Source organism: Grampus griseus (genome assembly GCF_964374135.1).
Source record: "Grampus griseus genome assembly, chromosome: 2".
NCBI lineage: Eukaryota > Metazoa > Chordata > Mammalia > Artiodactyla > Delphinidae > Grampus > Grampus griseus.
Genome location: NC_139018.1, coordinates 140,298,760 through 140,320,137, shown reverse-complemented (window position 1 = coordinate 140,320,137; position 21,378 = coordinate 140,298,760). Strand labels below are relative to the sequence as shown.

The following is a 21,378-nucleotide window of genomic DNA, read 5'->3' as shown; positions in this document are numbered from 1 at the left end:
TCTTTACTATGCTGAAGGTTTTGTAGTAAATTACAGATATAACATTCCACTCCTAAATTTATAAGTATGCTTATTTAAAACAATGAGGATATTATATAGCCAAAATAACACTCTTATACCCTGACAAATCAACAGTACTTCTTTAATACTTTCTAAACCTAGTCCATTTTCGTACTTCTTGTTCCAAAACTGTTTGTTTTTTCAGCTGGTTTGTTCAAACCAGGATCCAATCCAGGACCACATGTTAACATCTGATTATTGTGTCCCTTTGGTATCTTTTAATCTAGCATTGTCCGTTTCTTTATGACACTGACTTATTAAAGAGATGGGGCCAGTTGTCCTATAAAATGTCCCACCTTCAGTTCTGGTTGCTTCCTAATATTTGGTTTATTCCTGTAAATTGTAAATTAGGTCTAAAGATTTGTCAAGATTCAATTAAATATTTTTGGCGACGTGTGTTTCATATTTTCTCATATCAAGAGGCATATAAAATCTGCTTGTCCCCACCATTAGAGATACTAAGGGACATTAATCCCTCCAATTGCATATTTATTTTTCTCCCTTATCACCAGAACATAATTTTTTTTTTTTTAATGTAACTTTTTTTTTTTTTTTTTGGCTGCCTCGGGTCTTCGTTGCTGCTCGTGGGCTTTTCTCTAGTTTGTGGCGAGCAGGGGCTACTCTTCGTTGCGGTGCACAGGCTTCTCTTTGAGGTGGCTTCTCTTGTTGCGGAGCATGGGCTCTAGGCCTGCGGGCTTCAGTAGCTGTGGCTCACAGGCTCTGGAGCCCAGGCTCAGTAGTTGTGGCACACAAGCTTAGTTGCTCCGCAGCATGTGGGATCTTCCCGGACCAGGGCTCGAACCCATGATTCCTGCATTGGCAGGCATATTCTCAACCACTGCACCACCAGGGAATCCCCAGAATATAATCATTTTTGTACCTTTTGCAGCATCAAAATGTCCAGTTGCCCATTAACCATTCATCTAATATTTTTAACCCCAATTGATAATCCTTGCCTAAATCCATATACTTTCAGTAAGAGTTGCTGAATGGTGATTTGTTGATCTGTCATTCCTTCTGTGTTTGTTAGCTGGTGTATGGCCTTGTTTTCTTGTCTTTAGAGGGATTGCTTGAGCTGCTGCCACTGACTCCAGAGTTGGTCTTACTTGGAATTTAGAACATGTAATATAAATAGGCCGTTAAGAATAAGTGATATCCTTGCATTTTTACACTTTGCTCAAGGTAACTCCTCGGTTCCAAAGCTGACCTCTAGAATACATCAAGCTGTTGGGGTTCCTTAGCTATCTCTGTTCCTTGGATCCTTTGCCCCATGTCTTCTCATTCCTGTCAACCAAAATAATCCTGAAGGTCTCTTTTCTTATGTTGCACTTCATTGTCTCTTTTGTTGGGGGAATGGAGCAGGTATCTCGATGAGCTGATGAAACTGAAAGCTCAAGCAGATGCAGAGAATAATGAATTTATTACGTGGAATGACATCCAAGCTTGTGTGGACCATGTGAATCTTGTGGTGCAGGAGGAACATGAGAGTGAGTAATCTATTTCCCATCCCCCCAGATAATGTCACAGTTACAGATAATGTGATTCCATGAGCTGGTTCTAAACACTACTCCCAGGAGGATTTTTGGAAATTGGGAAAAAAAAAAAAATCTATCTCAAAAAGCTACAGTTGTATATTGTTTTCGAAACACCAGGCAACTGCTATGATTAGATAAGTATGTAATAAGAACTAAAAGTTTCAGGAGGCGAATTGAACATGATCTGTTATTTTTAAATGCTATTATAAGAAGTGGTTCTGACACTGACTACCTGGAGTTAGGTCATATTGCACAGATTGAGGGCACAGTCCTCCCCAAGACTCCTCTCACTTTAGACACCAGCCTTAATCTCTGGAGTTCCCAGGTCACCACACTTCTGAAAAACTGGCTATATATTCAGGGGTTCCCTCTATCCCCTCAGGTTCAATAATTGGCTAGAATGACTCACAGAACTCAGGAAAGCACTATACTTACGGTTATAGTTTTATTGTAAAGAATACAAATCAGGATGAGTCAAAAGAAGAGAACAGGAGGGCAATGTCTGGTAGGGTCCCAAATTCAAAGCTGCTGTATCCTCAGGGTGTGTTGCCCTCCTAGCCCATTGATGAGTATCACAACCAGGGAAGCTCACCTGAGCTTTGGATATCCAGAGTTTTTAGTGGGGCTTCGTTCCATACAAATAATGGATTGAATTATGGCCAGCTATTGGCCAAGTAATTGAATTCAATTTCCAGTCTGCTTCTCCTCCCTGGAATAGCTGGGCTGATATTCTGAGATCACATGGCTCAAAGCCCCAATCTTCTAATCACATGGTTGGTCTTTCCAGCGTGACCAGCCCCTATCCCAAAAGTTTCTAGGGGCCCACCAGCAGTCACCTGGTTGGCATAAACTCAGGTGTGGTCCTAGGGGCCCACTATGGATAATGAAGATACTCCTATCGCTTGGGAAATTCCAAGGGTTTAGAGCCTCCTTTCCAGAAACCAGGGACAAAGACCAGCCAAATTTTTTATTATACAACAGAGTCTTTACAAAAGTAGTCCAGTTGGATGAGATACCTGAGGAGTGACTATTTCTAGTTTTAATTAGTGTTTCCTGTGAGAAATATTCAGTGATTTAGTGGGAAGAGTCTTCCCTTGGAGTAGGAGACCCTGAGCTTTGATTCTCTGTCTCTTACTTGTTTGCTGTGTGGTGTAGGAGAGGAGATTCCTAAGACTCATCTTTTTTTTCTATAAAAATGTTGAACTAGGTGACTTTTTTTTTTTAAATTTATTTCTTTTTTTGGCTGCATTGGGTCTTCGTTGCTGTGTGCGGGCTTTCTCTAGTTGCAGCGAGCGGGGCCTACTCTTCGTTGTGGTGCGTGGGCTTCTCACTGCGGTGGCTTCTCTTATTGCAGAGCATAGGGTCTAGGGGCATGGGCTTCAGTATTTGTGGCATGCGGGCTCAGTAGTTGTGGCACAGGGGCTTAATTGCTCTGCGGCATGTGGGATCTTCCTGGACCAGGGTTTGAACCCGTCCCCTGCATTGGCAGGCAGATTCTTAACCACTGCGCCACCAGGGAAGTCCCGCTAGGTGACTTTTAAGATCCCTTGAACTCTTGACTTTTCGTGAATCAAGAATGGTTTTGATCACACATTGGAGTATACTTGAAAGCTATCCTTTATAAAGCCAGTTTCATCAAAATCCTCATCACTCTTAAGTTAGGGCAAGTAAAAATAAAACAAAAGGACTTGAGATTTCAATAGGAATATGGATATAAGGGAGTTTACTTAGTTGAAAAAAACCACTAAATTTAAAGGAAAAAGATTTAAATGCTGTTTAATATTATGGATGACAAATTGTAGTTTGAATCATGGTAACTCTTGGATAGAGGATTTATGGTCACTTACCATGTTTAAAGACTGTTTTATTTATACAATTTCTTAATCTAAAAAATAACCTTTTGTCCATTCATATTTAGGGATTTTAGCCATTGGTTTAATTAATGAAGCCCTGGATGAAGGTGATGCCCAAAAGACTCTGCAGGCCCTGCAGATTCCTGCAGCTAAACTCGAGGGGGTCCTTGCAGGAGTGGCCCAGCATTACCAAGACACGCTGATCAGAGCAAAGAGAGAGAAAGCCCAGGTGAGTGGCACTAAATTGTTCCTTTTTGTTCCGAGAACTCCATCCCTCCTAGAACGGAGATAGAGGTAGGGATGTTCTCTCAATGACTATTTCCTGGGCACTCTTAGATTCAGAGCACTGGAGGGACACATAAGAGTCATAGACTCTGCCCTCCAGAAGCTTATGCTATTTTACATATTTGGTTTTTTTGTTGTCCTTTGTTGTTATGGTTATAGACACACCTCTTATGTCTCTTTAAAGAAATTCTCAATTGAAATATAAGATCCAGAAAAATGTGTCAGTTATTTAAGTGTACGGTTGTATAAATGTTCAGAAGTGAGCATACCTATGTAATTGGTGCTCGGATTATAAAAAGCATTAACAGAAACCCCCTTATATCCCCTTACATCCTTATTCACCTCCCCACTCCCCAGGAATAAACCACTATCCTGATTTATTCTAGCACATGTCTTTTGGTAAATATATGTATGCATTTCTATTAGGTATACATTTGGAAGTGGAATTTGTGGGTCATAGGGAATACATATGTTAAGCTTTAGTAGGTAGTGCCGTAAAGTTTCTTTTTTTTTAGTTTAAATAATGGCTTTATTGAGATATAATTCACATACCATACAGCTCACTGTTTTGTAGTATACAATTCAGTGGTTTTTTCGTCTATTCACAGAATTGTGCAACCATCACCACAATCAATTTTAGAACATTTTCATCACCCCCAAAAGAAACCTGTGTAGGTAGTCACTCCTCATTTCTCTCAATCTCTCCAGTCCTAGGTAACCATCAGTCTACTTTCTGTCTATGGATTTGTCTATTCTGGACATTTCGTATAAATGGAATCATACAATGTGTGGTCCTTTGTGACTGGCTTCTTTCTCTTAGCTTGGTTTATCCAAGCTGTAGCATGTATTAGTATTTTCTTTTTACTGTTGAATAATATTCCATTGTATGGCTGTACCACATTTTATTTATTTATTCATGAGTCAGTGATCATGTTTCCACTTTGTGGCTATTAGGGATAATGCTGCTATGAATCTGTTCTCCAAAGTAATTGTAATACAAACCCATCTTTTAAAAAGTTTGTCTTGCCTCTCAGCTAGTTTGTTGAGGAAATGGATGAGATTTACTCCTTTTTTAGTCCTCTGAATAGGAAGTTGCCATGTTGCTTTAGGAAGCCCTAAAAGAAATTCTTAATTCAGGGGGTCATATTCCTTCTGGGAAGCCAAAAGTGGTAAAACAGATCAGGGCTTTTGTGTTAAGGGAGCTATTGTACACCGACAGCCTTGTGGGCTCTAGAAGTTTGGGTTGTGGGGGAGGAGCTGTGGATAATATAATGTTGACAGATCTCATTTGATTCCATTGTCATGAGAGTAGTTGACATTACTGTGTCCTAAACATATAAGTGTAGCAAGTACCAGGTTCCTTTTAAGAGGGTCATTGCTGGGCTTCCCTGGTGGCGCAGTGGTTGAGAGTCCGCCTGCCGATGCAGGGGACACAGGTTCGTGCCCCGGTCCGGGAAGATCCCACATGGCCGCGGAGCGGCTGGGCCCGTGAGCCATGGCCGCTGAGCTAGCGCGTCCAGAGCCTGTGCTCCGCAACGGGAGAGGCCACAATAGTGAGAGGCCCGCGTACAGCAAAAAAAAAGAAAAAAAAAGAGGGTCATTGCTATGCATGTCAGTTGATCCTGTGGTGAAGGTTGAATCACAACCCCCATTTTGTAGCGAGGAAATCTAGACAAAGGCATTAACTGATTTTACTTACTCAAGTGAGAAGCGGTTGGCTGTAGGGAAGCTGTAAATAGAGGCCTGTCTTTGATATCAGTTTACTGGATCAGAGCTTCCCAAACTTGACTGATGACTAGAACGCTGGAAAAGTCATTTTAAAAATACAGATTCCTAAGCATTAATTCTATTTCTGCTAATTCAGAATCTCTAACCTGGGGCCTGGCTGCAATGATTCTCTGTAGGCCAGTGGTGGTAGTGTTATTTTTTGCTGCCTTATTAGTCCGAAAGGAGTCTTATATCCGATCCAACTGACAGAGGAATGGGCTTTGAAAGAATAAGCTAGGTCTGAGTCCATGTCTAAAAAAGGAAAGTAGATTGAGGATATAATTTGTACCAGCTCTCACGCATGTGATGGGCCTTACTGCTCCTTTTGTTTGGATCATAGGAGTTAAACTTTTATTAGAGGATGTGACTAGAGTTTGAAGCATTTCCTTTTGCTGTGGAATAACTTTTCAGAGGTCATCAAAGGCAGAGGAAGGGGAGAGTTAGAGGAAAATGTGCTTAACAGTGCCGTGCTCAGATGGGTAGACTATACTTTAGGTGTAATTGTCTTTTTTTAAGCCTCAGCTCAGCTTTTAAGTTCCTCTTGGGAGTAGTTTTAAAAATAATCATCTGAGTTCCAAATTTAGCAAGCAAAAGATCTTAATTTAAATTTGATCTGTTTTTCTTGTAATATCTTTCTGTCTGGTTTTGGTATCATAGAATGAATGAATTGGGAAGTGTTCCTTCCTCTTTTATGTTTTAGAAGAATTTGTAGAGGATTGATATTAGTTCTTTAAACATTTGGTAGAATTCACCGTTGAAGCCATATGGTCCTGAATTTTTGGTTTTGTTTTTGTGGGATATGTTTTGATTACTGATTCTATCTCTATATTTGTTATAGGTTTGTTCAGATTTTCTTCAAGTAAACTGCCTCTTTCTCTTTGCCTTTAGGGAATTCCATTATGCATATATCTTCTCTTTACTCAAATCTGCTGAATCCCTCTAGTGAATTTTTCATTTCAGTTATTATATTTTTCAACTCCATAATTTAATCTGGTTCTTTTTTAAAAAATGTATATTCTCTATTTGGTGAGACATTGTTCTCATACTTCCCTTTAGTTCTTTAGATATGGTTTCCTTTAGTTCTTTGAACATACTGAAGATAGCTGATTTAAGTCTTTGTCTACTAAGTTCAATTTGGACAGTTTCTGTTGTCTGTTTTTTTCCTGTTTGGACCATGCTTTCTTGTTTCTTTGCATGTCTTGTAATTTTTGGTTGAAAGCTGGACATTTTAATAATAATGGGTCAACTTTGGAAATCAGATTCTACCCCCTCCTCAGTGTTTATGGTTGTCCCTGTTTGTTTCTGCTGTTGTTTGTTTAGTGATTTTCAAGTCTGTATTCTTTGTCATGTGTGTCCACTGAAGTCTCTGCTTGGTTAGCTAGTGGTCAGCTAATGATTAGTCAGAAATTTCCTTAAATGCCTAGAACCAATAAAGCTCCCAGCCTTTGCTGAGGGCCTTTGTGTGTGTTGGGGCATGCCCTCGACTCTCAGCCAGGCAGTTTACAATTTTGCTTTACCCTTCACTTCATGCTTGCCCAGAGCCTCAAGGTCAGCCAGAGGTCAGAGCTTACAGCCTTATCAGATCTCTTCTGAGCATGTGCATAGCCCATAATGCACTATGACCTTCTAGATTCCCATCCCAGGAATTTGTCAGAGCTTTTCAAAGCTCTCTGTGGACATCTCATTCTCTAGCTTTTCCTTTTAAGCTTTTTGGTTAACCTATTATTTGCCTAAGTTTTTACCCACTGCCCCAGGCATCTGTGATGTGAAGCAGTTACCTCTGTTTTGGACAAATACCCCTGGAGAAAAGGCTGTTTGCACTGGGCAAGCTCTAAGTCAGGTCAAATAAAGACAGCCTAGCTGTGGTCTTCCAGGGAACTACCTAACATGGCAACTAATGACAGTTCTGTGGGAATAGATAGGGCTTTGAAGGAGGTAGGTGTTTATGGGGTGGGGGCAGAGGGGGGTGGGCAGAGCACAAATGGGAATAGGGCAGTTTAAGTGCCATAGGCCTCACTGTTCTTACTGAGAGTCAACTGTTCTTGAATAAACTCTCTCTGATTGCTGCAAGCCTTTGGTTCATTTCTGTAGTTTTGAAAAAGTTGATTCTGATGACTTTTGTCAGTGTTTTTGTTGCTTTTATGTAGGAGGGGATATTCAGAGGTCCTTCCTCTACTGTTTTCACCATTGTCAGTTCTCTCTTCATTTAAATTTAGTGCCTTTGGAATACTTGTTAAAAGTAGATTACTGGTCACTGGGTAGTATTGTTTGAATGCCAAGACAGAGATACCAGGAATTCTCAAGGAACTCATTTTATAATTACAAATATGAATGATTTTTAAGTCTGGCTTCTCCTCCCCCACCCCACAGTCTGAGTGTACACAGACAGGCATACATGCATGTAGCTAAAAATCAGCTGGTGTGCACTGACATGGCTGTACCAGTTGTTAGAATATTGAATACTTTTGTTTGGTACATTGCTCCTGTCCCAGGCCTCCCAAATGTGTTCCACACCGAGTTCTAGCTCTTTCCCTGAACTTCCGCTATGAACAACTGGAGGATTAACACCTAAACCAGCAAGGGGCCATGAGATCTCGGCTCCACTCTGATTGATCAGTGCTTGTGTTGATAAATATGTTGTATAGATTCATGTGTGTGTGTTTACATGTGTATATGGTAGGTATGGAGTGGTTTATATGTATATATAGCATAGTTTACATATGTGATGAGTGATAAAACATATTTATGTTACACATATATGTATCTATAATATGTTACATATATATTATCAGTACATATGTGTAATATTTTATCAATCATGACACACGCATCCATGCCACATATAATAGGAGAGACTTTTAAGGAGATTTTAAGGGGTGAGAAGTGCCCTTTGCAAGTGTGTGTGTTTGTGCTTTCCGAATATATACACGCATATATGTATGGTAGCCATTCTTTCATCTCTTTTCCCTTTCTTTTCGCCGTATCTTGTGGCTTCTCCACCTCTTTTACCTCTAGTCATTGCCCACTCGTTTGGTTCTTATCTCTGGTCCCTATCTCTTTACCTCTTCTAAAATGCAGTCAGTGTGCTTCTAAGTGTCAGTCAGAGTTGTTAGGGATGTTATTTCAGTATACTTTATATAGCATTTTCACATTAAATCTATTTTATCTCAGTATTTTCCACAATACGTCGTTCAGGGTTTTAACTCTCTACTGAGTGATTTGAGTTAATCTTTAGAGCAAACTTTAACAGGAGGATGTTGGGTTTTGTCATCTTATTCGATCTAATTGGAGCAGAGAGAGCCTGTTCTTTCCTCACACTGGGATGAGCAGGTGTATGTCACCGATCTTGCCTCCTTCAGTCTGGTGAGGGATATTTCTGTATGTCATTTTCCCCTGATGTACTGCTCCATTGTTGTTGTTGTTTTTTCCTCCTCTCACACCACAGCTCTGTACCTTGTTTCTTAAGGGGGAGTATGTATGGAAGTGTTTGCTTTAATCCTTCTGCTTTAGTCTGTCCGGGGCAGAGAAGACAGAACTCTGAATGGTCAGAAATCATGATAAGCTGCGCCTTTCTCTGGATGCAAGGAAGGTTGTGCCAGGCCCCCAAGCTTTGCTTACAGTAGACTCTGCTCAGAGCCGTCTGACGCGTGCATTAGCCTAAAACTGAGCCAGAAGTGGCCTGGTTCTGTGGAAATACTTGCTTTGGGGGTGCAAGGGTTTTTATGCCACTTCTCTTGGAGACTGCACCTTCAGCCGTCTAGCTTATGACTTCTCATTTTAAGTTGTTGCTGACTCATTGTATCATCTCGTATTGAAACTATTGCTTAGCATTGCCAGTATTTATTCGTATGACTCTAGGGAATTGTGTGTGGCCATTTTCTATTTTCAGTAACAGAAGCTGACCAGTGGTAGAAAAGTGCTAAGTTCTGCAGCTATTAGGTGACTTGTTCTTGCATTCTATTTATCGGGTTACTCTTTTCCTTTCCCAAGATATGAGCTTCTTAAATTGGGATGGTGCCTCTTATGATTGTAAGTTAAATGATCTTTCTAAAACTGAATTACAGAGACATCTTTCGATTTCAGATGCCTTCCTTTGGCCTTACCCTGTCTCCAAGGCGCTTTATAAATTGCAGGGGTTTGTGACTGCTTGGCTCTGCTGAGTGAAATATTGTGTATCTCTCCCCAGTAATGCAGGAGGAAAACCAAGCCTCCTCTAAGGTTTTGCACTTCAACTGCTGGGCCTGCAGAAGGCAGTGAAACTTTCCATTTTGCCCCACAGCCCAGACCCTACCTCACCTGGCAACACAGTTATAGTTACTGATCCCAGCCGCCTCATTGGTGCCTTGGCAAATTATATTTACATCAAGTAGTCTCAATGGATTTTTGAGCTACTATTTATCCCAATTGCTATTAGCTCAAGCCTCAGGAACAGTTACTTTTGTTGGGTCTGTCAAGATTGCCTCAGACATGACTCTCAACCTGGACACTTTAAAACCTGAGGTGCCTTGTCTAGAAGGAGAAAAAGACTCCACTTCTATTTCACCTCTAGTATTCAGCTCAAACTACACTATGGACTAGAGAGGCTTTTGTTGGCCATGCTGAGAAAACTAATCACCATTTATTATGTTTCTGTGTGAAAATGTGTTTTTAAGTTTCCAACAACTGATATAACTTTCAAGTTTTAGAATATAAGCTGGTGATAAGATTAAATTGCCTATAGTGACTCCTGGCTTCACATGTGATAACATCTTGATAGTCCTAAAAACAGTAGTCATAGAGAATATTAACTCCCTCTGAATATTGTTGGCAAAGGAGGCTTTCTAAAAAGTACTTCATGTCATGGTGCTTGTCACAGTATTTAAGTCCCTACGCCCCTTCCCAGTTGGGACGTTTTGCCCCTTCTAGCAGCTCTTGTCCTCCTGAACAACTTGAATCCATCTTCTTATATCCATCACCTACATCTGTGATATTTCTCTTGTAACCCTTTACCAGTTTTTTGGTGCCCGGCTTCTTCCAGTTGACTATTCCATGTGTCTTGTATGTTGGAAACTTCTTCCTCTGTCTCTAATTGAGTCTCAGAAGCCACCATCATGACGTACCCTGATTTGATGACTATAGTATTGTTTTGCTTTTAATGGTTTGTAGGAAACCCAGGATGAGTCAGCTGTGTTATGGTTGGATGAAATTCAAGGTGGAATCTGGCAGTCCAACAAAGACACCCAAGAAGCACAAAAGTGTATGTATCAGTTGTTTTATTTCTACTCTGGTGGAAAGTGGGGGTGGCGAGGTGCTCCGTATCTTAGAACTCAGCTTGACCAAGATAGAAAGATGTAGGGGGAACAGTTTGCTAGTAGGTGAATCTAGACACCTTCTAAACTATTACAGTAACAATTCTCTTCTGGGATAGTTGCCTTAGGGATCTTTGCCATTAATGAAGCAGTGGAGAAGGGCAATGTAGGAAAAACACTGAGTGCCCTTCGTTCCCCTGATGTCGGCTTGTATGGCGTCATCCCCGAATGTGGTGAAACTTACCAGAGTGACCTTGCTGAAGCCAAGAAGAAAAAACTGGCAGCAGGTGAGTTTGCGTAAATGAATATGTGCCCTGAAAGTAAGAACTTGAAAATATCACAGGGCAGATGTAGAGCAAAGGGACAAGCTATAGGGAAATTCAGAAGTACAGTATTAGGCTTATTTTAAAGACCCAAGGAGATAATATTCCTATTTTTGAAAATATTCTTTTTCTTCCCCTTGAGGGTGGCTATGTTAATAAAAAGGTCAGTTTTCTGAAAACGTTTATCTTTCATAGGGTGTTAGTAGTTCTGATTACCTAAGCCTGTAGATATTTAAAAGTTTATCTGCAAAAAGAGGGGAATAAAGATAAGAATTTTCATCCCATTTCATTGCCCTGTTTTTAAAATTAACTAGAGAGGCTGAATGGCTGTAAGTCTTTTATCAGAATAGTTTTCTGACACACAAGGTCTTACTTAGGTATAGGCTTCGGAAGGAACAGAGGCAGTCAAGGTTGATTTCCCCATTTGGACTTCACAGGTATTTTCTTTTTATACTGTGGATATGAATGAGCTAAATGAGACATTACAAAGTCATAGTTTTTAAATTTTATTTATTTATTTATTTTTTGCGGTACACGGGCCTCTCACTGCCGTGGCCTGTCCTGTTGCGGAGCACAGGCTCCGGATGCGCAGGCTCAGCAGCCATGGCTCACGGTCCCAGCCACTCCGCGGCATGGGGGATCCTTCCGGACCGGGGCACAAACCCGTGTCCCCTGCATCGGCAGGCGGACTCTCAACCACTGCAGCACCAGGGAAGCCCCAAAGTCATAATTTAAGAGGGACTTAGGATCGCTCTTTACTCTCATAGACCCAGGGACAGGTTTTGGAATGGTCTTCATTCAGCTTGTTAACCCTTACCAGAACAATCCTGTGGTATCAGACATGTGAATGTGGGGAGTGTGGCTCTGGGTTTCTTTCATCTTTCCTTTATTTTCTGCCAGGAGATTATAACAGCAAGTGGGTGAAGCACTGGGTAAAAGGTGGCTATTATTATTACCACAATCTGAAGACGCTGGCAGGAGGATGGGATGAACCCCCAGACTTTGTGCAGAATTCTATGCAGCTCTCTCGGGAGGAGATCCAGGTAGGTCTCATTTCTTCACAAAAGAAGAAGCTGAGGGAAAGTACCTGTATTTTAGAGGTAATATTACTTAGGAGGAACAGGGCATGTGGTCAGAAGCCCTAGACTAAAATTAAGGCTACATAACAAACTACTTTGGAGTAATTTTTCCAGTGGGAGTGCTTAAGGCCTAAATTAGTAAAACATCTGGATTATAGACTTAAGTCAGATGAATTGTGTGCTTTTTAAAGAAAACTGGATGATCCAGCAAAGAACAAAAAAAGTTGCTCTGACTTCTCATTAAATGCAACTACTCTTACTCTTTCCCAGTGTACATTTTTAATCTCTTTTCTGACTATTCCACAGATTCCAACTGTACTATGTTAGAATATAACCTGCACTTTCACATAAAGTTAGCATTTTTTCTTATAGCAGCTTTTAAAGTGCTTCTTTCTCATCCTGTGTCTTTGCTTATGCTGTTCACTCTTACTAGAATTTCCTCATTCAGCAGTTCCTGAATACCTCCTATATGTACCAGACCCTCTTCTAAACACTGGAGATATAGTCATAAACGAAACAAAGTTCCTGCTGTCGTGAGATGTCCCTCCCCTGCCATCTACATCTGTCAAAATTTTATCCTTCCAGGCACACCCATCTCAAAGTGTCACCTCCTCTACAACGCTTATTAAAATTCCTTTTCCTTCCCCACTCCATCTTCATTTCAAGCCCCCCGCCCATAGTCTTTGTATTCATTTAGAATTTAACCAACTTGGATTTGTTTCAGTCGTGTGTGTACTTACCTTATGCCCACTGTTAGTTTTTAAGGTGAGGTACTAAGTTTGCAGTCCTTGTATGTAATGGCCACTTACTTTGTCCTTGACGGGCTGTTGAGCACTTCCAACGTTACCTGGTGCTAAGCTCGTGGTTATCAAACTGGAGTTGTCTAATGTACATGAAAGGAGAGGGAAATATATTGAGGGAAGTTGTTCAGTAGGCTCCTGTGGGTCATGATTAGACACATGGTTAATACACACAAAGATTCCTAGAGAGAAGGGACAGTAAAGGACTTTTAAAAAGGTTATCTACTTCCATTGGGCTGTTATTCCCAAATCCTGTATAGAAAAAAATGGAATGTTCACATATGTAAAAACTGAAATAGTCCCTTTCTTCAGAACTCACCTATCAGAGGAATGAGTTTCTATCTTGTGTTTATTAAAGTTCTCCTGTGAGGGAAATTATAGTCTCGTACCTTCCCAGTGTTTCATCTTCACTGCTAATGGTTTCACAGGTGATTAAATTTAACTAAGCTCATTGAACTCTCTCTCTGTTGGGCGTTGAGGGGCTATAAAGATGTATCAGAGTCTCTACTTTCCAGTTATTAACAATACTGTGGTAAAAATAGCAGGCACAGAACTGAGTACTGCAATGTAAGACAGAGAGAAATAGATGCTCTAATAACAGTAAAATAGAGGAAATATTAAGGAAGCAGTTAATTCTATCCTGGAGAAAGACAGCGTAGATAACATTTTAGCAGATGAGAAACAGAGGGAAGTCTATTCTGGACAGAAAAGACAGTGTGGGGAAGGACATCAAGGACTGGAGGAACATGGGCCATTTCAGGGAGGACGAGTGGTCCTTTGACTGGCATGCGAAGTGGAGGAGGCAGAGAAGAGAGGCAAGGACCTGACTGGCCACTTGAAGGAAGTCAGGGTGATCTTCCAGCAGAGTGATTTTTAACTCTTTTTGGGTCGTGTACACCTTTGAGAATCTAACTAACCTCCACAGAGACACTCCTACTTGGTGTTTTGTGTATGGACCTAAGATTTTTTTTTTAAATAAATTTATTTTATTTATTTATTTTTGGCTGCATTGGGTCCTCATTGCTGTGCGCAGGCTTTTTCTAGTTGCAGTGAGCGGGGGCTACTCTTCGTTGCAGTGCGGTGGCTTCTCTTGTGGAGCATGGGCTCTAGGCACGTGGGCTCAGTAGTTGTGGCTCACAGGCTCTAGAGCACAGGCTCAGTAGTTGTGACGCACAGGCTTAGTTGCTCCAATAGCATGTGGGATCTTCCCGGACTAGGGCTCAAACCCGTGTCCCCTGCATTGGCAGGCGGATTCTTAACCACTGCCTGCGCCACCAGGGAAGCCCTGGATCTAAGAATTTTTTTTTTTTTTTACATCTTTATTGGAGTATAATTGCTTTACAATGGTGTGTTAGTTTCTGCTTTATAACAAAGTGAATCAGTTATACATATGTTCCCATATCTCTTCCCTCTTGCGTCTCCCTCCCTCCCACCCTCCCTATCCCACCCCTCTAGGTGGTCACAAACCACCTAGCTGATCTCCCTGTGCTATGCGGCTACTTCCCACTAGCTATCTATTTTACGTTTGGTAGGGTATATATGTCCATACCACTCTCTCACTTTGTCACAGCTTACCCTTCCCCCTCCCCATATCCTCAAGTCCATTCTCTAGTAGGTCTGTGTCTTTATTCCCGTCTTACCCCTAGGTTCTTCATGATCTTTTTTTTTTGTCTTAGATTCCATATATATGTGTTAGCATATGGTATTTGTTTTTCTCTTTCTGACTTACTTCACTCTGTATGACAGACTCTAGGTCCATCCACCTCACTACAAATAACTCAATTTCGTTTCTTTTTATGGCTGAGTAATATTCCATTGTATATATGTGCCACATCTTTTTTTTTTTTTTGCGGTACACGGGCCTGTCACTGTTGTGGCCTCTCCCGTTGCAGAGCACAGGCTCCAGACGTGCAGGCTCAGCAGCCATGGCTCACGGGCCCAGCCACTCCACGGCATGTGGGATCTTCCCAGACCGGGGCACGAACCCGTGTCCCCTGCATTGGCAGGCGGACTCTCAACCACTGCGCCACCAGGGAAGCCTGTGCCACATCTTTATCCATCCATCTGTTGATGGACACTTAGGTTGCTTCCATGTCCTGGCCATTGTAAATAGAGCTGCAGTGAACATTTTGGTACATGACTCTTTTTGAATTATGGTTTTCTCAGGGTATATGCCCAGTAGTGGGATTGCTGGGTCGTATGGTAGTTCTATTTTTAGTTTTTTAAGGAACCTCCTGGTGGCTTTATCAATTTACATTCCCAACAACAGTGCAAGAGTGTTCCCTTTTCTCCACACCCTCTCCAGCATTTATTGTTTCTAGATTTTTTGATGATGACCATCCTGACTGGTGTGAGATGATATCTCATTGTAGTTTTGATTTGCATTTCTCTAATGATGTTGAACATTCTTTCATATGTTTGTTGGCAATCTGTATATCTTCTTTGGAGAAATGTCTGTTTAGGTCTTCTGCCCATTTTTGGATTGGATTGTTTGTTTTTCTGTTATTGAGCTGCATGAGCTGCTTGTAAATTTTGGAGATTAATCCTTTGTCAGTTGCTTCATTTGCAAATATTTTCTCCCATTCTGAGGGTTTTCTTTTGGTCTTGTTTATGGTTTTCTTTGCTGTGCAAAAGCTTTTAAGTTTCATTAGGTCCCATTTGTTTATTTTTGTTTTTATTTCCATTTCTCTAGGAGGTGGGTCAAAAAGGATCTTGCTGTGATTTATGTCATAGAGTGTTCTGCCTGTGTTTTCCTCTAAGAGTTTGATAGTGTCTGGCCTTACATTTAGGTCTTTAATCCATTTTGAGTTTATTTTTGTGTATTGGTGTTAGGGAGTGTTCTAATCTCATACTTTTACATGTAGCTTTCCAGTTTTCCCAGCACCACTTATTGAAGAGGCTGTCTTTTCTCCACTGTATATTCTTGCCTCCTTTATCAAAGATAAGGTGACCATAGGTGTGTGGGTGTATCTCTGGGCTTTCTATCCTCTTCCACTGATCTGTATTTCTGTTTTTGTGCCAGTACCATACTGTGTTGATTACTGTAGCTTTGTAGTATAGTCTGGAGTCAGGCTCCTGGACCTAAGAATTTTAAACAGAGGAGTGATGTTACCTCACTTCAGCACGTTACCTAACCTCCTACCTCCCTGAAAACAAAACAAAACAAAAAACAGTGACCATCAAATTGGTTCTCCCACTCTCCACTTTCCTCCCTTTCAGTGAATCTGGATTTTCACTGAATCCTTCATCATTTTCTTTTCCCAAAAGAAAAGTCTCTTTTCCCAAACTTATCATTTATCTTGTCTCTTGATTTTATTCTCTCCCAGTTCCTTGCAGACCGTGTACTCCACCTCCTCTCATTTTTTGGATTATTCTAATATGTAACCTAGATCAGTGCTTTCCAGAATTTAGTGCAGTCTTTAACTGCACACGTGTTTGCCCAGGGAAAAAAAAAATCAAGGCTCTGATACCAAGGACGGGGGGATACATGGTATATCCATATACCATGGATATTAGGTGGGTAACCAGGTGTTCTCACTAACCATTCTCACCACTCCTGCCCTCATTCAAGCCAGGTCCTCTCCCACTTGGATTATACGATAACAGCATCCTAATTCATCCACTCAGGCTAATCTGTCAGCTACTCCGCTAACAGTGCTGCTTTTCTAAAAATAAATCTGATGGCTTTATTCCTGTTTGAAAGTTTTCTGGTTCTCCAGTGCTTGTAGTAACAGTTCAAACACTCTAGGCTACTTCTCAAGACGATTTGTAGTCTGTCCACTCCCTTGCAGGGCCCTCCTCTGTGTCATTCCAGGGGATCTGGGCCTTGGTGTTGTCACCTGTTACTCTGTCTTCTTGTCAGCAATGACCCCAGATCAGTAAGCACACTTCCTGGCACAGCCAGTGTTAGGTAGGTGAGTAAAGGAAATAACATATGAGGTAAAAGAAGGTGAAGTTTTTGTTTATGACTTTTTGGGGGAATGTGAGGACAACTTGGCCTTGAAAAATAGATCTGAAGTCTGCATTCCCATTTCTTGGCTAAAGATCTAGTATAGCCTTGGAAAGCCTTAAGCATTAGTTTGTGTGATACTGTGTAAAAATTTGTGTCCATTCTCACCTGTGTTTATCTTCTCATGTGACCATTGCTTTTTCAGAGTTCCATCTCTGGGGTGACTGCTGCGTATAACCGAGAACAGCTTTGGCTGGCCAACGAAGGCTTGATCACCAAGCTGCAGGCTTGCTTCAGGGGATACTTAGTTCGGCAGGAATTCCGATCCAGGATAAATTTCCTAAAGAAACAAATCCCTGCCATCACCTGCATTCAGGTATTTCAGAGCCTATTATGCAGACAGCAAGTGGGCTTCTAGAGCAGGGGTAATAAAAAGTCAGCTCCTACGATCGAATGTCTGAGTATGTCCTCTGTCTTCTGACCTCTTAGTCTTGTCCTTCTTCTGACAAGCACTTCCTCTCCTACCATTGGAATCAATGTGTGCTCATTGCTGTTTAGTGTGGTGAGTTGTCCAGCTCAGTGGCAGTTCTTCTTGGGCACCTCATTGTCTTCTAAGACTGTTCCTTTGTGTCAGATTTGAATATTGAGAGAAGCAACTGCGATTTTGCTTCAATGACAGGGAAGCACAATGTCACAGAAACAATTCTGGGTTAGGAATTATGGCTCCAGCACTGCCAGGTAGTGGTAAACCTCTTCTCTGAGTTTGTGTCCTCATCTATAAATGGGGATACTAATATTTATCTTACCTTCCTCACCTGATTCGTTGTAAGGAGCCTATGAGAGCATCTGTGCAGATGCACTTTAAGGTGTGAAGTGCTGTGCTCACATCAGGGAGGTGGAAGTTAGCCAGTGTGCTCTCCTGGTAGAGGTACAGCCCAGGCCCCTCTTCCCCTGTCACTGGTGGACGTGATCCTTTTTAAAGCTGCATCATGAATTGCACTTGGATGGTATCTCAAGACAGAATCTTTTAACTTCCTCTGACCCTTGGGAAATAATGTGTCGCATGTAATGTTTGATGGTTTCAGTCGCAGTGGCGAGGATACAAGCAGAAGAAGGCGTATCAGGACCGCTTAGCTTACCTGCGCTCCCATAAAGATGAAGTTATAAAGGTGTGTAGCCCAGGCAGGGTTTCTCAGCGTGGGGCGTGAGCATGATATGTGTGGAGATGAAGGGCTCTTCTAATTTCCAGGACCGCCTTTTCCTTTTCCACAGATTCAGTCCTTGGCAAGGATGCATCAAGCTAGAAAGCGCTACAGAGATCGCCTACAGTATTTCCGAGACCATGTGAGTACCCTTGGGTAACAAGGACCAGTAGAGTTAGTTTTGCTGTGTTTGTGGTGGACAGAAGAACAAAGGAATTTCTTTTTTTTGTTCCTTAGATGAACGACATTATCAAAATCCAGGCTTTTATTCGGGCAAACAAAGCTCGTGATGACTACAAGACTCTCAGTGAGTAACTGTGGCTCAGCAGAGGACAGTTGAGGCAGTGGTTGAGAGCCGTCAGGTTCTGAGTATTCTCCACGGATCTCTTTTCTTGTCCTGCAGGCAAGGCTTGGGGGGTAGGGTGCTGTTTGTGACTTAAGCCCCATTGCTCACCTGTGACTTGATGTCTTGTTGCTTGCTGTATTCGCCTTCCACATAACAACATAGCAATAGCATGACTGGGAAGACTGCACTTGGTGGTTGTCTTTGCACATCTCAAAAATAAACAAATATCTTACGTGTGAATAGAGCTTTTTTTTTTAAGACAGTGCTGATGTTTTCCATTTTATTGACGCTTCCATTCCTCGTCTGACACATGCTTTCTTTCTGTCAGTCAATGCTGAGGATCCCCCTATGGTTGTGGTCCGAAAATTTGTCCACCTGCTCGACCAAAGTGACCAGGATTTTCAGGAGGAGCTTGATCTTATGAAGATGAGGGAAGAGGTCATTACCCTCATCCGTTCTAACCAGCAGCTGGAGAATGACCTCAATCTCATGGATATCAAAATTGGACTGCTAGTGAAAAATAAAATTACACTACAGGTATGGTCCAGTGCCAGTAAGGGCCTTGGGGTACATTGTCCTGCTTGGTACCCCTGTCTCTCCCTAGGTGACTTGCAGGGAGGGGGTAGGAGGCTGGCTTTCTTCTCAGCGAACGCCATACATTGTTTTTTTTTAAGTTAAATAAGAAATCAAGTGATTTAATCACAAAATTTTAAATAGAGAAAAGTAGATAAAAACCATCCCATAATTCCACCACCCTAACAATCATTTTATATCCTACATTTTTATTTAATATAGAGGATAAGATACTTTCCATATGTTAAGTCATCATAAATATTATTTTTAGTGGCAGTGTAATAATTTATCAGGAAATAATCTGAGTTACCTCTTTTTTTCTAGACTATTTGACGTTTTCAACTTTTATTATTACGGAATAACACTGCAGTTAATGTTTCAATGTATATGTAGCTTTTATTGTGTTTAAGACTTTGTAAGATAGATTCCTAGAAGTTGGTTTCCTGAATCAATGGACATTTTTATAGATGAGGTTCTTTATAGGAAGATGGAAGTAGGAATGGATTTGATTGATGTGCTGAAAATAAGGTACAGTGTAGTGATTCTAAAATATTTAGGGGATCTGCCAGTGCAGTAGACCTTCATGAAAGTTTTTAGGTGCTAAAAGACCTTTCCATAATGCCCAGAGTTTCATCTTTGAAAGCTTTTTGATTTATGTATATGTGTTTGTTTATAGGACGTGGTTTCCCACAGTAAAAAACTTACCAAAAAAAATAAGGAACAGTTGTCTGATATGATGATGTTAAATAAACAGAAGGGAGGTCTCAAGGCTTTGAGCAAGGAGAAGAGAGAGAAGTTGGAAGCATATCAACACCTGTTTTATTTACTGCAGGTGAGTGGCTCCCGGAATTAGTATTGTAAAATTGAGTTAATTTACTTTTCTCAAGAAAACCTTATGCATAGATCTCTGTGAAAGTCCTTCTGATTTCCACTGAGAGATGAGCAAAGGGCTATCTTATTTTTCTTTATTACTCAGGTACTTTCTAATCCTTCAAGCTGAAAAATCTTGAATATTTGTGCCAGCCTTCATGTCATCTAGAAATTACTTATCGCTTGCTTTCGTTTCAGACCAACCCCACCTATCTGGCGAAGCTGATTTTTCAGATGCCCCAGAACAAGTCCACCAAGTTCATGGACTCTGTAATCTTCACACTCTACAACTATGCATCCAACCAGCGAGAGGAGTACCTGCTCCTGCGGCTATTTAAGACAGCACTGCAGGAGGAAATCAAGTACGGACAGATTTCTGCAGGGCATACATGGGACCCCTCCCCACCGTCCTAGGTGCTCATAGTTTGAGATTCAGGCCTGCCTGTGCCTTTTCTCAATACTGTGACATGTGTGAGATACTTACTCTAAAGAAGCATTTACCTTTTATAATGTAATAATATAGATTATGCACTCACACAAACTAATTATACTGAAAATACAAATTAATTATATGTTAATTATATATATACTGTATACCAATATGAACTAATAATATATACACAATATAAACTAATATGCTAATTATAAGCTAATATAATAAACACTAATATAAAGTGTTGCTGTTTCTGGGGAGGTGATAGAGATTCGCTAAATTAGTTTTAGGAATATTCTGTATTAAGATAGAATTTTTTAAAAGCTGGTCCAAACATGAAGATTTCACATCTTTAGCTAGTGAAGGACCTGATCATGTTCCTATGATTGAGTTTGCAACAACAGCAGGAAGGTGCGGTATTCAGATGAGCGTTGGGGAGTGTTTCTAGAGAAAGAGCTTGTAACCCTTTCCTTCCAACTATCATATTTCTGTTTTTAGGAGATGGGATCTTTAGGTAGGAAGGATCTTTAGGTTGGTAGATTTGTGATTAGTTTGAATTGAATTTGTATTTATGTTTTATAGGTCAAAAGTAGATCAGATTCAAGAAATCGTGACAGGAAATCCTACAGTTATTAAGATGGTTGTAAGTTTCAACCGTGGGGCCAGGGGCCAGAATGCGCTGAGACAGATCTTGGCCCCGGTGGTTAAGGAGATTATGGATGACAAATCTCTCAATATCAAAACTGACCCTGTGGATATTTACAAATCTTGGGTCAATCAGATGGAGTCTCAGACAGGAGAGGCAAGGTATGGTAACCACAACACCTTTCATGTTTTTATTATTTTCTCTCTCTCTTTTTTAAACGGTGAACATTTCTTTGATTTATAAATTAGTAATTGCTTAAATAGGTTTTCCTTAGAAACCCCTTCTGTAAGTAGTTGACTTGGTAATTTATTCACTTATTTAGCAAATATTTAATGAGTACTTACTAAGTGCCAGACACTGTGTTAGATG

General features: G+C 40.9%; 1 protein-coding gene across 1 annotated transcript in view; it reads left to right on the top strand.

The window, feature by feature from the left end:
* IQGAP1 (IQ motif containing GTPase activating protein 1) overlaps nucleotides 1–21,378 on the top strand; it is a 102,778-nt gene that overhangs the window by 58,805 nt on the left and 22,595 nt on the right. Inside the window, exons 14-26 of the mRNA XM_082647207.1 lie at nucleotides 1,423–1,547; nucleotides 3,514–3,677; nucleotides 10,646–10,736; nucleotides 10,908–11,075; nucleotides 12,012–12,154; nucleotides 17,145–17,315; nucleotides 18,025–18,108; nucleotides 18,212–18,283; nucleotides 18,379–18,448; nucleotides 18,816–19,024; nucleotides 19,737–19,892; nucleotides 20,129–20,292; nucleotides 20,946–21,170. Coding sequence (XP_082503333.1) covers nucleotides 1,423–1,547; nucleotides 3,514–3,677; nucleotides 10,646–10,736; nucleotides 10,908–11,075; nucleotides 12,012–12,154; nucleotides 17,145–17,315; nucleotides 18,025–18,108; nucleotides 18,212–18,283; nucleotides 18,379–18,448; nucleotides 18,816–19,024; nucleotides 19,737–19,892; nucleotides 20,129–20,292; nucleotides 20,946–21,170 — 1,842 coding nt within the window. The remainder of the gene's footprint in view (nucleotides 1–1,422; nucleotides 1,548–3,513; nucleotides 3,678–10,645; nucleotides 10,737–10,907; nucleotides 11,076–12,011; nucleotides 12,155–17,144; nucleotides 17,316–18,024; nucleotides 18,109–18,211; nucleotides 18,284–18,378; nucleotides 18,449–18,815; nucleotides 19,025–19,736; nucleotides 19,893–20,128; nucleotides 20,293–20,945; nucleotides 21,171–21,378) is intronic.